Consider the following 14,670-nt stretch of genomic DNA (forward strand, 5'->3'; position numbering starts at 1 on the left):
TTCACCCACATTGTGAAAAATCAAGAGAAAGTATGGAGTAAAACTTTCTGAAATACTAACATTCTAGCAGCATATATTTGATTAAAATAATTTCCCCATATTTGTACTGATAAAATAAGAAATCATGTAAACATCAATAACAGTTCTCTTCAGACAGAAAAATCAGTGTAAAAGTTATTTCCTCATGGCAACTTAGAAAAAGGGTCAAATTATAGGGGGAATTAAGCCCATGAATGTCCACTAGTTTACTGACCCTGAAAACTCAAAACAATTTATTCCAGAGCCACACAGTCTTGAACTCTCAGAGGTTCGTTCAGCTATAATTACATTTTTCAGACATTATATAATATATAGAGAGCAAATAAACAGAACATGCAGAAGTATGCATTAGTACAAACTGTCTTGCAGAATTGTATAAAGGTTTGTTAATAGGAAAAATATCATGATATTCATAGGAAAGCTTAAAAGCTTCTGATTTTGGAAATCAGAGCCTGCTTTTCCTCAGGAATTGACAGGCAAGTTGGAGCACTGTCTTGACAGCTTATTTTATAGAATAGGCTTAATGGAACTAGCTTACCAGCAGCTCTATTCTTCGCTATCTTTTGTGTCCCTAACAGATGGCCATTCCCACTTTTTTAAACAATAGCTTAAGATAGTTGAAATTTAAAAGATATCAAAGACACTTTTTCAGACATAAGGACCTTAGTCACATGACATTCATCAGTTCTTAACCTGGACTCCTGATGACTGAACCATGTTTTCAATCCATTATATTACATATTTAAGAATAGTATGAATATTTGATAACCTACAGGCTTATTCACAGTGTATGCCGTCCACAGTGGCATCCAGATATCATAGCTGTATCCACTCACATACTGATGATGGGAAAGGAGGCAGTAGACATTCTTCTTCTGAAGAACTCTGGGTCTCCCATATGGCAAATGATATGAGTTTGCCTTCTTTACTAGAATTTAAACAATAATTATTGATTCATTCTTCTATAACATTTTGGATGGCACAAAGGTTTAAGAGAGCAGAGAAAAAATGTAAATTAAAACACTAATAAATACAAATAAAACTAACAGTAAACATGGGCATGTGTTTCTTTAAGCTCTTAGCTTATGAGTGGAATAAAAAAATGTAGAAAATAGTTTTCATGTTAAGTTTAACACACGAAAGTCAGTGTAATATATCAGACTTGCAAATTCTTTCTTCTTTGCAATTTCATACCAATATAAACCTTTTGAATTTATCTTGCCAGTAGAGTGAAATTTAAATCTTACTCGGCTAGGAAGCATTACAACGCTTCCTAAGATTTCCAGAAGACCCATAAAAAAGCACACAGAAATATCTATGGGAATTTTTGATCAGAGAAAGGCAAAGTTATGGTTACAAGGTGGGGAACAAGAGTTACAGCATATGGCCTGGAAGTGTTCAGGCTTTCTCCAAAGACCACTGAAACCTGTATGGTTTTTTCCAAGATTTTAATGGGATTCAGATCTGATTCCTATGCATAAGTGTTGCTATAACAGTATTAATTAGCATTTTTTAAACAAATGCAAAGAAAAAAGAAAAAAAGTTATGCTTCTGACTTGGCTTTCCCACTTCACTTTAAATTTTAATTAACACTCCAAAAATTCCCACTGGAACCAACAATACAAAATCTAAACCAGGCATAGATTTAAAAATATTGCTGTGCTTTTCATCTCTTGCTACTTACTTTCTTCTGTGGTAAGATTTAACCTCTCATTTAGTACTGAAACATTTGATATCTGTAAAATATAAGAGAATCTTTCACAGTGAATCCATAGTTTAGAAAAACCAAAGAAAAGAGAACATACTTGACAAAGGTGATTAAAAGATCCCAGAAGCCCCTACTTACATGCTTGCATGTGCATCCTAGATCATCTATGGGAGTCAGATGGGAAACTGGACATGAAGAAGGAGATGAGTTTTCTTTTGCATGTGAAGGATTGTAAAAAGGTTTTTTTAAGAGGTGATTCAAGCTGCCATGTGTTCCATTATTTGGTGCTGGTGTAATATGCAGCAAATCTGTTGAAACATTTGAAATTTGTAAACATATTTTAAGACTAAAATGGCATTTTTAAAAGTTATTATCTTTCCAATTCTACACATTTCCTATGCATTCATTCTAAATATAGAAATAGCTTATTCTGTTATTTAAACTATTATGGTAACTACTACCATCAACTTCCAGTTTTTTAGGTATGAAGGTTCATTGCTATCTTCCATTGCATCAAGATTTGGTAATTATGTATTTGAGTACTGTTAATACAGTTTTATACATTGCCATAACATTCATAAGATTAGATGATTTAATGCAGAGTACAAATGTGATTGCAAATGCGTCACATATTGTGAAGCACACTAGCCTATTGCATTTTTGTGTGATGCATTAATCCATATTTTCTGAGGCATATACTTCCTAATTGCTCACTGCCAGGACTGCAATGGTCCATTTCAAGTTATGAACAAGAGCGGTAACTCTCTATAAGATTCTTATCCCACAATTATTCCACAGGCATCATTTCAACAGCAAGCCCATGTGGCAGGAGCAGTTCTCTCTGATTCTTTAGTGGAATCCTTCTGCAATCAGAAACAACCTTCAAAGCACAACAATTTTTGGCAGTTAACCTTTTAGCACTGTACAGAAGGCAAAAGAGTATGGCTTCTGCGTTTTCTGAGAAAAACCTAGCTTCTGATTTAATTCACTGAATTTTTAGTTACCCTTATTTTAGCTCTTACAACACTGGTATTTGGAAATACTGTTGGTTTATCATCTAAAAGTACTGGATTGTTTCTACTCACCACACATAAGGTTGTAAACCTCAATGTTTTCAAAAGCATCCACTTCTGTTTTCTCTTTAAAGCTTGGGCCATATGCTAGGAATATAGCCTAGATTGTAATAAAACAAAAGTTGTTATCTAAAGGAATCCAAATTCAAAAAACAATTCAGTTGGATTTTATGGAAACAGGGACACTGGAACAAAATGCAGTCTTTTCACAGTCATAAAAGTTAAAATATAGGATTGTTCTGGTAAAGAAGGCAAATTTTGCATATAATTTGCATATAATTTGAAGAAAAATGCAAAACAAATTAATTTCTCAGGATAATTTAAACTATATAATGAATCTGGAGGGGTGTTCTTTAATATTTTGATGCATACTTAGAAAACTATTTTTTGCTATGTTTCAAATTCACACCTTTTTATGTTTTCATTGAAACAGCCTGTAACAATGCCATTTCAACAAATGTAGAGTTATGACACTCACAGATCCTATCTAAAGGTTAATATTGAGCCAGAAATACAAGCATTGGGGGGTTGGGGTTTGTTTTAATACATTGCATTCTCTAAAGTCTTTGGGTCATTTAAGAGCCTATAGCCATGGTTAAATCTAAAGCAAGGAGCAGGGAACTGCAGAGACCCATCCCAAGCTCAGCAGAGACCTGCATCAGTACCACCAATGAAGCAATGTAGTACTGGGCAGCCCTTGCGGAGTCTGCAAGCACTGTAGCAGAACATTGATACTACTTACAGTCTCACATTGGTTTCTACTAGTTTATAAGCCTTTTGAGCTGCCTGCCTTAAGATACAGGAAACATGACTAAACAGGACAATGATCTGTTCTAAAATAATATTCTTATGTTCCCGTAACAGAGAAGGTATTTTTAATTTTTTTAAAAAAGACAACACTAAGACATTTTTCTCCTTTATAAAGAAAAAAAATTTCCTCAGTCATTGTGCCACCAGCATAAGGTTATCTATGATCAAGGTTTCCATGGTAACCAGAATTTACCTTTTCTTTCCATACAAACATTCAGCACCATTCTGATCAGTATATTGACATATGGTTTTAATATGGCTGTGAAGATCTGGAAGAATCTGATTCTTAGGCACAGAATATGGGACTAGTAGTGGGATGCTTGACTTACTTAAAGGTTCACATCACAGAAAGTACATGAAAAACCAAAAGCTCAAGAACTCAAAATATTTTCACTGTGACCAGAAGTGAAAATGAGATGAAACAGGCTATACTAACATACAGGTTATACTAATGAGTTTTTTACTCTGATGATATGATTAAGTCTTGTACGATAAGCAGAGTCAATGAGATTTAGTTTATTTGAGCATTCAGGCTTTCAGATGCTCAACTGAACTCCCAAGGCCTATGGAGATTTTTCAGTCATTGCTTCAGTAGAAGAATGAAAGAATGAAAGAATTCAGTGTCCCATAGCTAAACACGGTATGCTTGGTTTACTGTAGTCTATTTGGCTCCATGGAGTTAAGGTGAGCCCAGACAAGTTTTACTACAGGATCCCCAGGCAGCAGGCCTTGTACACATCGATGAAAGGCAACACAAATATGTGGACCCAGTGGGTGACACAGAAGAAAAATCACACTGCAAAAACTATCATATATTCTATATTCTGGTGGTTCACCTAGCACATCGTGATTTTCTATATAAGAAGGTGCAAGACTTGAACAGAAATCATCTTACCTCCATACTTTTAAATTCGTTGTTATAGCCATGGTTACCCCTATCACAATTTGTGTAATTTGCGTTCCTAAGGAGAAACCATCATATAGTGTAAGTAAAAATGGCACAAACAGAACCAGCTAATAACAGTCATCCTGACTCGCTGGACTCTGGATCATGCCTTAAGAACTGACTCTGGCATGATATTGTAGTACTTTTTGCTCATCCAGTGTTCACTTTTATGAACACCTCTTTCTCGTGTAACAGAGATTGCTGTGGACAGGAATTATCTTGTCTAGGTAGCTACTGAGTGTACAGTGAATCAATGTTTTCAAAATACACTGACAAAATGGCTATTTTTGAACTGAGGCCTTCACCTAGCTACAAGTTTCAGAACAAGTGTAATCTGCTTAGGAAGAATTCCTCAGTTATTTTCTGTGGTATCTGCATTTTAATAGAAAACCTATAATGGGAGGACTCTGCTGTTAACCTCTGTGGAACAATATAAATAAGACTGCAAGGGACTTGCCTTACAAGACAGTACATTTTCATCATGGATTCTAAAGGGTGAAGGAGGGATGTGGTTGGGTTGGGGGGGGGGGTTATAGGATTAATAACACATCAGAATAGTTTGACTTAAAATGACTAACACTTGTTTTAATTTACCCGTTGCTGAGATACATGGAAAGATATAGTCATCCCATACTGATTCAACACACAGTTGTCAAGCACATGTATCCTGTTTTCAGAGTCACAAGAATATTTCAGCAGTTAAGAAAAAGGTGAATACAAGATTTTTCAGTGGGCATTTCTTTTTATATGTCCAGGACAATTATTTGGTTGCATCAAAACAAACAATCAAGTCATATACCGATTGAGCATTTTCTACTATTTGAATAGTCTTAAAATTCCAAGTCAGCTCATGCTTCTCCTACTGCAAGACTATAGCTCAGTAAATACAGCATTGCTACTAACACCACAGGCTTTGTATTGAGTTTTCAAGGCCTCAGGACTAAGGCTTGTCTGAACTGCTCCTGACTTGCTCAGAGCTATTTTTTTTATTGTTTATCTCTTACAGCAATTTTTTGTAATGGCAAGGTGGTTATGTCTAATTTGTTTTCTTATCAGTTTATCTTTGCATGGTAAAGGCATAGTTTTTATGCAGACAGAAGTAACAATTTGTTATTCTGTGTAGAATGGAGACTCTGAGGCTAGAAATAACTCACCAATGGCCAATTAAGGAAATGCAGATCTGGAACTGAGCAAAACCAGACTTAGAGGTAAGAAAGAGAATAAAGAACACTTGCAGAATGCACCATATCTAGTGAACTGAGATGTGATGTTAACTTGCAGGCCAGTGAAGAATAAGCAAGCTGTAGTGTTAGCATACATACAGGAAGGACCCCATTCAGATCACAGAGTGTGGAAGAAGGAACACGGATATCATATTCCTCCTGATGAAGGACTCATAATGCTGATTACTAGCCATATTCACACCAGACTGAAGCCATCAACCTTAGGACCCAGAAGGGCAGCAGAGAGGAGACTGTAATGCCAGGAAAAGGGCTAGATACCAGGAAGGCATTGTATAACAATTTTAACTGCATTGTTTTCAGACTTTTTCTGTGTAGTAGTAGTATTCATTTCTTTACTTGCTTTTTTCTTCATTTTTTTTCTGTAAAAATTTCATCTGGAGTAATGACGATTCTTTTATTAGACTGTTCAGATTTGAATCATACTAATAATACATTCTTGGTTTTAATTATAAGGCCTGTTTCCTTTTTACACATAGTAAGATTTTAAAAGTAACAAACATGGAAATGTAACAAGTCTAAAGCAAAATGGGAAGTCAGGCATCTGTGAAGGAAACTAAAAGGATGAGAATGGGATTAAAAAGATAAGGTAACAGTCACACAAATTATGTTACCTCACAGCCAGCCACTGTCGATCCACCAAAAGATGAACTTTATCAATACGGATGTTGTTAGCATAGTGCAATCGTTTTGGCAAGTCAGGTGTCAGATAAGGCTTGAAGTGCTGAGGGGATCTTTTGCACTGTGGAAGAGGAAAGAGCCCAGTCATGAGTTTTGCTCAGTATCAAAAATAAACTGATCATTCAAAATTATCACAAACATCTTAGTGGCAGGAATGTAAGAACAAAGCACATTATTCACAGACAGCTTCTCAGATAACCTGCAGATCTCATTTTTGGCCCAAGAAGCAATGCAAGGAAAAGTGGCTTTTTTTGGAACTGTTTGAAAATATAGTGCTATAATATGTATAGCAAGTTCACAAATACTGTGGTAAAAGTAATCCTAAGGCTATAATGTTTAGTCTATGTGTCCATACTAATGTCACTGGCATCTAGTATGTAACATTACACTCCACAAGAGAAAGTTCCCTGGCAGTTTATTTCTGCCATCTTCTATTACTTTACCATTCAATAAATAACAAAGAAAACCAAGTATACGTAACAAAGCATAGTCTAGGGTTTTAGCTGCAAGACTGAACATGTACTCTCATGCCATGTAAATGTCCAGTACTCAGCTGTTAGATAAATGCCTTAGCTTTTACATCCACATTTAATGTGTTAATATAACTGCTGTGTTAGCAGGCATGCCATGAATGAGTTTGCATTGAGAGCCTAATGACAACCATATGACATACTGCAAAGATTTAACTACACATGGCCATCAGAAGCCATTCCAGCTGGCTGCAAGCATCACGGCAATATTTCAGAAGTGTTGCTGCTGATCAGCAATCCAGCACTGGGACAACACAGAACATCTAAAATGCTGAGGGAAGAGCTGCTAGGAAGCTGGGTAAGCCAGAGAAGTGGACCTGTTCTACCACACAGGCAGTACAAACTATAGCACACTTGGAGTCTGATCTGACATCTTCACCTCTAAGTACTAGAATTGTATACTCTGCACAGAATAACATTAATGTGAAATGAGAGTGAGTGTGCCTGGATAGTCATCAAAGAAGCATAGTGGAATCCAGGAACATGAAAAATAAGGATTCAATGGGTTTGCTAGCCCAGGACAGGAGGCCATTCTACAAAGCATAGTCTAATTAAAGGGAAAAATAGAGGAAATCAATATATAATATCACTTTATGTCTATCAATTAGCAATTAGAATACAACACACAACTCCCTTCTCTGCCCAAAAACCTCATTCTAAGAACTTGAAATGAACAAAATACACTAACTATTTATGAATGAAAAAGGAAAGAGGAAGTGTCCTGATACCAGGCTATTCCTAAAAGGCAGAGATGTCACATCTCTGCAACTTTTAGCAGTTGCAGTCTCAACTGGGGTTGAGAACAGAATATGCAAATCATGCTATTCCGCTTACACTACTGCTCTTTGATATGACAGGCTCCACATCATACAGTGGGGTAGGGAATGTAGCACTGAAAAAGCTCCTTCTGCTATTCCCAACCATTGATATCCTACTCCTGCAACTGTATTCTTAGGTATTCAGAATCAAGAAAAAATTAAACAGGAACATTCGCTGCTCTTTTGGACGTCAGTGGCAGGCAAAAGCTACGTTTAATATTGCACAACTGAGCTGTTCAACAGGTTAAAGGAAGGCCTCTAGTGGTGATTCATCAGAAATATACCCAGCTGAGACAGCCCAGAATTTTTCCAAGCTGAGAGCATTTATTCTAAAAGTATAAGAACAACTGTCTCCTGCTTGGACTAGGACTAGTCACAGAATAGAAAACAAACTGGCAATGAAGGAAAGGGAAAATTATGACAATGCATGGAGAGCAAGTAGTTTTAATGTTTAACTCACTGTAAATTATCAATGCAAAGAAAATACAAAAAGGCAACTTTCCTACAAGCATTTTAGTTTGTCCACCACATTAATCTCACATGTATTAATGTGTATCTTGAACACTAAAAAAAAAAAAGGCAGGGAATTATCTATCTAAAAAAGTATAAGGAAAAACATGCACTGCCACATCTTATCACCTTTCAGTAAAATAGGCTTGGTCTTCCTTTGTTTTGCACTCTGTTCTGCACTCCTTCCGTTGCACCCTTCAGAGCTCAGCTGTCACAGAGTGTACCTATAAGGAGCAATTGCCTACATGGAGACACAGACAAGCTTGGTCCTGCCTTGGAGTGCTACATCCACACGGTGTGGCAGAGACCCAAGCAGAACTATCAGTATGGCACCCAGTGGTAGTGCAGCATACTTAAAACCACTGCAAATACTTAAGTGGTATGTCATAAAAGATCCTAAAAGAGCCATACCGCCTCATGCCAAAGGTCATCTTGCCTAGTACTCTGTTTCCAATCAGATCTCCAGAATTTCCAGAATCAGATACTCAGAGAAAGCGTGTAAGAACAAGTCAAGTATTGAATGAACCTTCTTTCTTGTACCTGCTCAGTTTCCTCTAGGCTTCAGGGACTTCTTAAGGCTGAGGTTGCTTGTGTATCATGTTTAATAGCCCTTACAGGCTTGTCCTCCATTAATTTGTCTCAAATACCCCCTTGTTATTTATATTTCCAGCCCCTACAACACCCTGTGGCAATGTGCTCTATAATGTCACTATCTGTTGTGCGGAAAAGTTGCTTTCACCTAGCCTGGGTGCAGCAGTTGTATTCCAGAGCTAACATTATCTAAAGCATCTCTGTGTTGTATTCTGTTCTATAATGAAGGTATATCCTATTTTCTCCACATGAAGTCAGCTACTTCTCTTTCAAAGAGAAGTACAGAAAATGCTTTTGCTCTGAACAGAGATCTCCCCCATGACAAACCTTTGTGCACCATCTTCAAACAGCTTCCAGAACTGCCTCCTATGGTACACTGGAGTCAGTACACTATTTAAACTGGCACTGTAGTCTCAGTTTTTCACAAACTGTGCTTTTTGATCAGATTCCTATTAAGAGGAACTATGAGAAAAAATTATGAAAATATTTACTCACTGTGAGGTTTTTAACAATTCCTTCTGAGTCAACTGTTAAAAAGAAAAGATGAATTAACATACATTCCAACAGCTGAAGGTCCAAAAGCCTCATGAGAAAAATTTCAGCGTGCTTTTTGTCTGTAAAATTGCATTTCTTCATTAGCCTCTGAAGATTATGGTAACCATAGCCTTCCACAGGTAGGAATGTTATGTTTCCAAGAGTAACTGTCTGTAAATGTGGTAGCCTGTGGACATACCTAGCACTTTGGGTACATCAAGACAGACTGTAGAAAACTGCCATGGTGATGACTGCCTACACCTAAAGCTGACACATCATCAGAATCAAATTTTCTCTCCCACCTAACCTGTATGAAGTATAACCTTTTTTACACTGACGTGGACCTGGAGCACTTGTCTTGTAGTCCTCTTCCAGCAGCAGTCACAGAGAAAAATCCAGTCTGTCTTAGTACTTCCACCTTCCAAATTTTCAAAGAGTGACTTTAACCTTTTGACATTAGCTTTCTAAAAAACAAATCTGAGCACTTTACAGAAGGAAAATTCCTTCAGAAAAAGTAAGACCATTAGAGGAAATGAGTCAACAATTATATTGATCTTAAGACACATACAAAACACCATTATTCTCTCTGCTTATTACTCTGCTCCTGTCTGACTTAGACTGTCTTCTACTTAAACCAAGGAAAGTCTGCTTTACGTTGTATAAATGTTGTGTCTACAAAGATAAATACAATTAGAAAAGATAAAGTACAATGGGATCCCAGCTTTTATTTGAGATCTGCAAGAATTAAGCCTTTTGGAATACTTTATGAATTCTATAAACTCACTAAATCAAGCACTTCCATCATTTTACCTCTCTCCATTCTTTTCCCTGATACAGAAATTTTGAGGTGGTTTGTTTCATTTCAGTCTGGTAGCACAGTATCTATTCCGAGTCAGAGTCAGCTCACATGGTTTCAATTTTGTGTTCTTTTGTGATACTAGCTAAAGGGCTCAACCAAGGCTTAGATCCTACTGTGCTAAGATTCAGATTCCGTAACTTTGTACACACAATTAGAAATAGTCACTGCTTCAAAAAGATGGACTCTGCCAACATGCATAAGAAATCTGTGAAGAGCAGTGGACTTATGAAAGACCTGAAGTTCCAGTTCAAAACAACAAAAATATATTTTCTTCATCTTTCCACGTGCTAAGGAAATGCAAATCAGAGTCTGCAACAAGCTTTTCTAAGCTTCAATATAATCTAAAGGGATTGCTCTTGAAAAAAAAAAAAAAAACAACCAGAACTTCCAGGGATGTTTAAGCCAGGTTAAGTGAAACAGACAGCTGTTAACTCTGCTGATTACTACTGATTATCTATTTTCCCTATTTATTTATTTATTTCCTGTTATATTGATTGTGCAATCCCAGGATTGGTCCACACTTACAGGTAAAATAGTCCTTTGGAACATTTCTTGCTCGAATGCGAGCTGCAGGCCCAGCATACATGTAGAAATCAATCTGTTTGAAGTAATTAGTCATATATTCTAACTGTTTGCAGTAGGTCATTTCCATCCCTAAAGGACAATATAGAAAGAGTTATTTTTTGTATACAATATATGGCAAGGAAGATAAACTGAATTACAAAATAGATTAAAACTAGTAAGCACCCATACTACACAGAGGAAGAAAACTATGACTCAGTAAAATTTAGATTGAAAAAAGAACTATATACATTACCATGATCAGCTAAAACAATGAGGTTTACACATTTGTGCAGGTTTCTTTGTTTAAGTCCATCCATTAGCATCCCCAGTGCTTGATCTGCTAGCTGTAAGGCTTTGATTACCTGTGAGATAAACCTGTTTCATTAGAATTTTTCTTTCTGATTTCAAGTTCTCACTTAAATGTGATCATCAAAGTCTGAAAAAAGTGAGCTTTTCTGTCAGTTTTCAGGTTCTTAATGTTGCTTCTTCTTTTCTTTTTTCATCACCACTAGAGTATAGATGTGCAGAATTCCACTACCACAGAATATGCAACTTAAAAAAAGACTCACAATTATTTTTTTCTATTACCTTACAAAAATTGAGCTTTAAAATATGTTTATGGAAAGAAAACAACACATTCAGATCAAATTTGTTCCTCACTCCAAAATTTATATAAAATATCAGATTTGTAACATTAAATACAATTTTTGTTGTAGTATGAACATGCCATTGTATTAACAATAAGCAGTGTTTAAAAAATATTTACACACACCTATTGTCTATAAGACCAGTGTAGCCTCCAAGAAGGCATGGTGCCCTTCTCTCATATATACAGTCCCTTAAACTTCCTACAGAAAACCACTGACCACCACTGAAGTAATACGGGAGAAATCCAGCACAACGCTCCCTGCAGCCATTCACAGTTGATGGCTCTTCCCTAGTTGGCACAGCTGACTTACAGTCTTCCTGTAAGTCCTACAGTAAGGACGATACCTGACTGAGTCTGAGGACTCCATGTCTGAGCACTTACACCCTTCTTGTTCCCCTAACTCTACTGCACTCTCTTGAATGTCTTGCGTGCATGGACAATGTACACATATACAATTATGCATACGGTAATGGGTTTTTAAGCCCTTTATGTACAAAGAGAAATGGAGGTCCCTTTCCAATTAGGGAGCCTAAAACTATCCTACAAAGATCAGTTTTTCTGTCCTTGTTCACTATAATGAGGCCTTTTGCTGAAGACCATTTTCAAATATATTAAACAAGACCATTCCAGGAAGGAGCTGATATGACAAGCCCCAAGCTCCTTTAAGACTGAACTTTTTGTCTGCATGCAAGTAAAAATGTAATATTTTGTGTTACAAATTAACAAACACTGAAGTACAGTGTTAGGAATAAATAAAAGACAGTTCTGAGGATTTGCCAGACCACATGCTTCCAAATATCACTTGGCAATAAAATTAAAGTTCAGTCTAAACACAACCATTCATATTATTTCTAATAGTATGATCTGAAACAATTTTCTGCCAGTCTGATTGGTTTACAGCTCTTTTGTTTCACACACAGTGTTGGAATCAGAACAATGGGATCAACCACAAGCAGGAGTTCTTAATAAAAACTCATAAAACAGTCATAGTAATTTTTGATCTACTGTCCTTTCCACGTTTGTAAGTTGGTTATGTTCATAGTACAGCACCATTTTTAGTTCAATTTAGTCTAAGAAAAACACAAAAACTACTTACACCACCACTAACTGGTCCAAATGAATGTCCAGAAGAATCTGGTTCTTCAATATATAAAGTGTAGAAATCAGGCCTCGAGTTAGAAATCAATAAGAATGGAATATTATGAGAAATTAGAGACAGCGTACCAAAAGAACACTTCCATTTTAAAAAAATTAAATCAAACTTAAAACAGAATTATAAATAACTTCTTTAAACCTTAATAAAAGTCCATGCAGCAAATATAATAATTCAACTTCTTCTGAGTTTTGTAATTAATCAACATAGACAATTTGAAGTTACAATTTCAGAAACAGTATCCAGTGTCTTTAACTGGTATCCAGAAATCACTCTGAAAAACTTCAATGTCTCAGACAGCAGAGCAAGCTGTTCCTTTTTGAGGTATAAGTACAACTACCACCTAAAGGATCTCTTCCTGATTAAGCAGTGAGGCTCTAGAGAGCATCTCCTAACTGTAAATATAGTAGGAATTTGTTAACAAATTATCATATAAAATATTTCACTTGTTTACATGTCACAAAGTTGAGCATGATAATCAGTACTGACATGTAATTTTCATCCTGAATTACTGCCTGCAATTACTTTCAGATATTTAACCTTTCTTGTGCAATATCTTTCATATAACATTCTTCATCCATACACTTAGACCAGAAACTGAATGTTCCATGTTTCCTCTAGGCCATGCACCAAGAAAAAAGACACAACAATAAAAGAAAACTTCTACAACAGTGCATCCCATTCAGATATATGTTCACTTTTTCATCTTTTGTATCTACAATCGTATCCTGAAAATGATTAGCTATACTTACAGAACAGGCTTAAGTTCAGCAAATTATCATTTGAGATGGTGAGGAAGATTCCATAGAATCTTCCATAGAACCAATAGAAATTTCAGTTGCTAAGCATTAAAACCTTTCTAAGATATAGTCTCACAAACCAGCCAGATATTACTGTTACCTCTCAGACTTGCTATAATCAAGCCATTTCAATATTCCTGAAATTCTCTGTTCATATGTAACTGAACTGAAAAAAAAAAACAAACCACGATGTTAACAAGATTTTAACAAGGTTTTTCTGATAAGCCCTTCTAAATCCAAGATACAGAGAGTGTCTGCCCTCTAGTCATATAGTAAAGTCACAGATTTGGATTTCAAGAATGATGCATCTTAACAAGGTACCAGCAATCAGTTTTATTATTCTCATTTTTGATTGAATATAACTCACTTTTAATGGCAAATTAGATCCTGATTTTGCAAACAAAAACATGTGATGTTGGTTGCAATACTCACATATTTATAATTAAATACATGCAAAAAAGAGATTTCAAGTTCAGGACATAAACCAGAAGTACAAGTCAGAATAATTTTTATTCTTTCCAGCATGTATAAACCTTGGACTTTCACATTTTAAAGGTAATGTCCCCAGCAAAATCTTTGTGAGGTCATGCTTTGTCTCCTGTGAAGGAATTCACCCATTAATAGCTTTGCTTTCCCCTAAAGTCATGCACAAGCTTTATGTTAGTTACCTATAGTACCCAGGTGTTTTCTGGGTACTAATCCTACACATCACTGCAAAACCTTCGTTATCTATAGAGACTTACAGTTACATACTTGCTTTAGATTATCTTTGTAAATGTGAAGAATCATGGGATATCTACTGAAATAATCATGAAAATTTAGGAATAGTTTACTAGCATCAATGCCTTCCATAAGGAAAAAAATACTGTGAAGGTAATTGCTATATTTTCACATGTGTAACCTGTGAATTAACTAGACAAAACATACAGAACTATGATTCAGCAGCAGTGTGCACATTATCACACGTGCAAGCAAGACCGGAGGGAATTGATCTAGAGACTTTCTTCCTTCAGTAGCTTCCCTATCCAGCATCATCTCTTCAATTAGTTTCTGCCTCCTATAGCCTCTTGCCATGACTTCCAACTTTCTGTTCATTATCTTAAGGTATAGGCTATCTGAAAGCTTATTCTCAAGTACAGCTACAAGTATTTGTAAAGGGCTATA

At 36.1% G+C, this 14,670-nt stretch overlaps 1 protein-coding gene across 2 annotated transcripts in view; it reads right to left on the reverse strand.

Annotated features, from left to right (window-relative positions):
* The window catches only part of ENPP3 (ectonucleotide pyrophosphatase/phosphodiesterase 3), a 41,690-nt gene that overhangs the window by 9,929 nt on the left and 17,091 nt on the right, over positions 1-14,670 (reverse strand). The window contains exons 10-20 of one of the 2 annotated variants that reach the window (XM_010574692.1): positions 13,607-13,672; positions 12,650-12,722; positions 11,158-11,266; positions 10,866-10,994; positions 9,443-9,474; positions 6,432-6,559; positions 4,526-4,592; positions 2,833-2,920; positions 1,886-2,055; positions 1,724-1,775; positions 825-967 (exon numbers count right to left, since the gene is read on the reverse strand). In XM_010574692.1, the coding sequence (XP_010572994.1) occupies positions 825-967; positions 1,724-1,775; positions 1,886-2,055; positions 2,833-2,920; positions 4,526-4,592; positions 6,432-6,559; positions 9,443-9,474; positions 10,866-10,994; positions 11,158-11,266; positions 12,650-12,722; positions 13,607-13,672 (1,057 nt within the window). Of the gene's footprint in view, positions 1-812; positions 968-1,723; positions 1,776-1,885; positions 2,056-2,832; positions 2,921-4,525; positions 4,593-6,431; positions 6,560-9,442; positions 9,475-10,865; positions 10,995-11,157; positions 11,267-12,649; positions 12,723-13,606; positions 13,673-14,670 lie in introns of both variants that reach the window. The other variant, XM_010574690.1, reaches the window with a different exon arrangement.

Source organism: Haliaeetus leucocephalus, unplaced genomic scaffold (genome assembly GCF_000737465.1).
Source record: "Haliaeetus leucocephalus isolate CR32 unplaced genomic scaffold, Haliaeetus_leucocephalus-4.0 Scaffold450, whole genome shotgun sequence".
Classification (NCBI taxonomy): Eukaryota; Metazoa; Chordata; class Aves; order Accipitriformes; family Accipitridae; genus Haliaeetus; species Haliaeetus leucocephalus.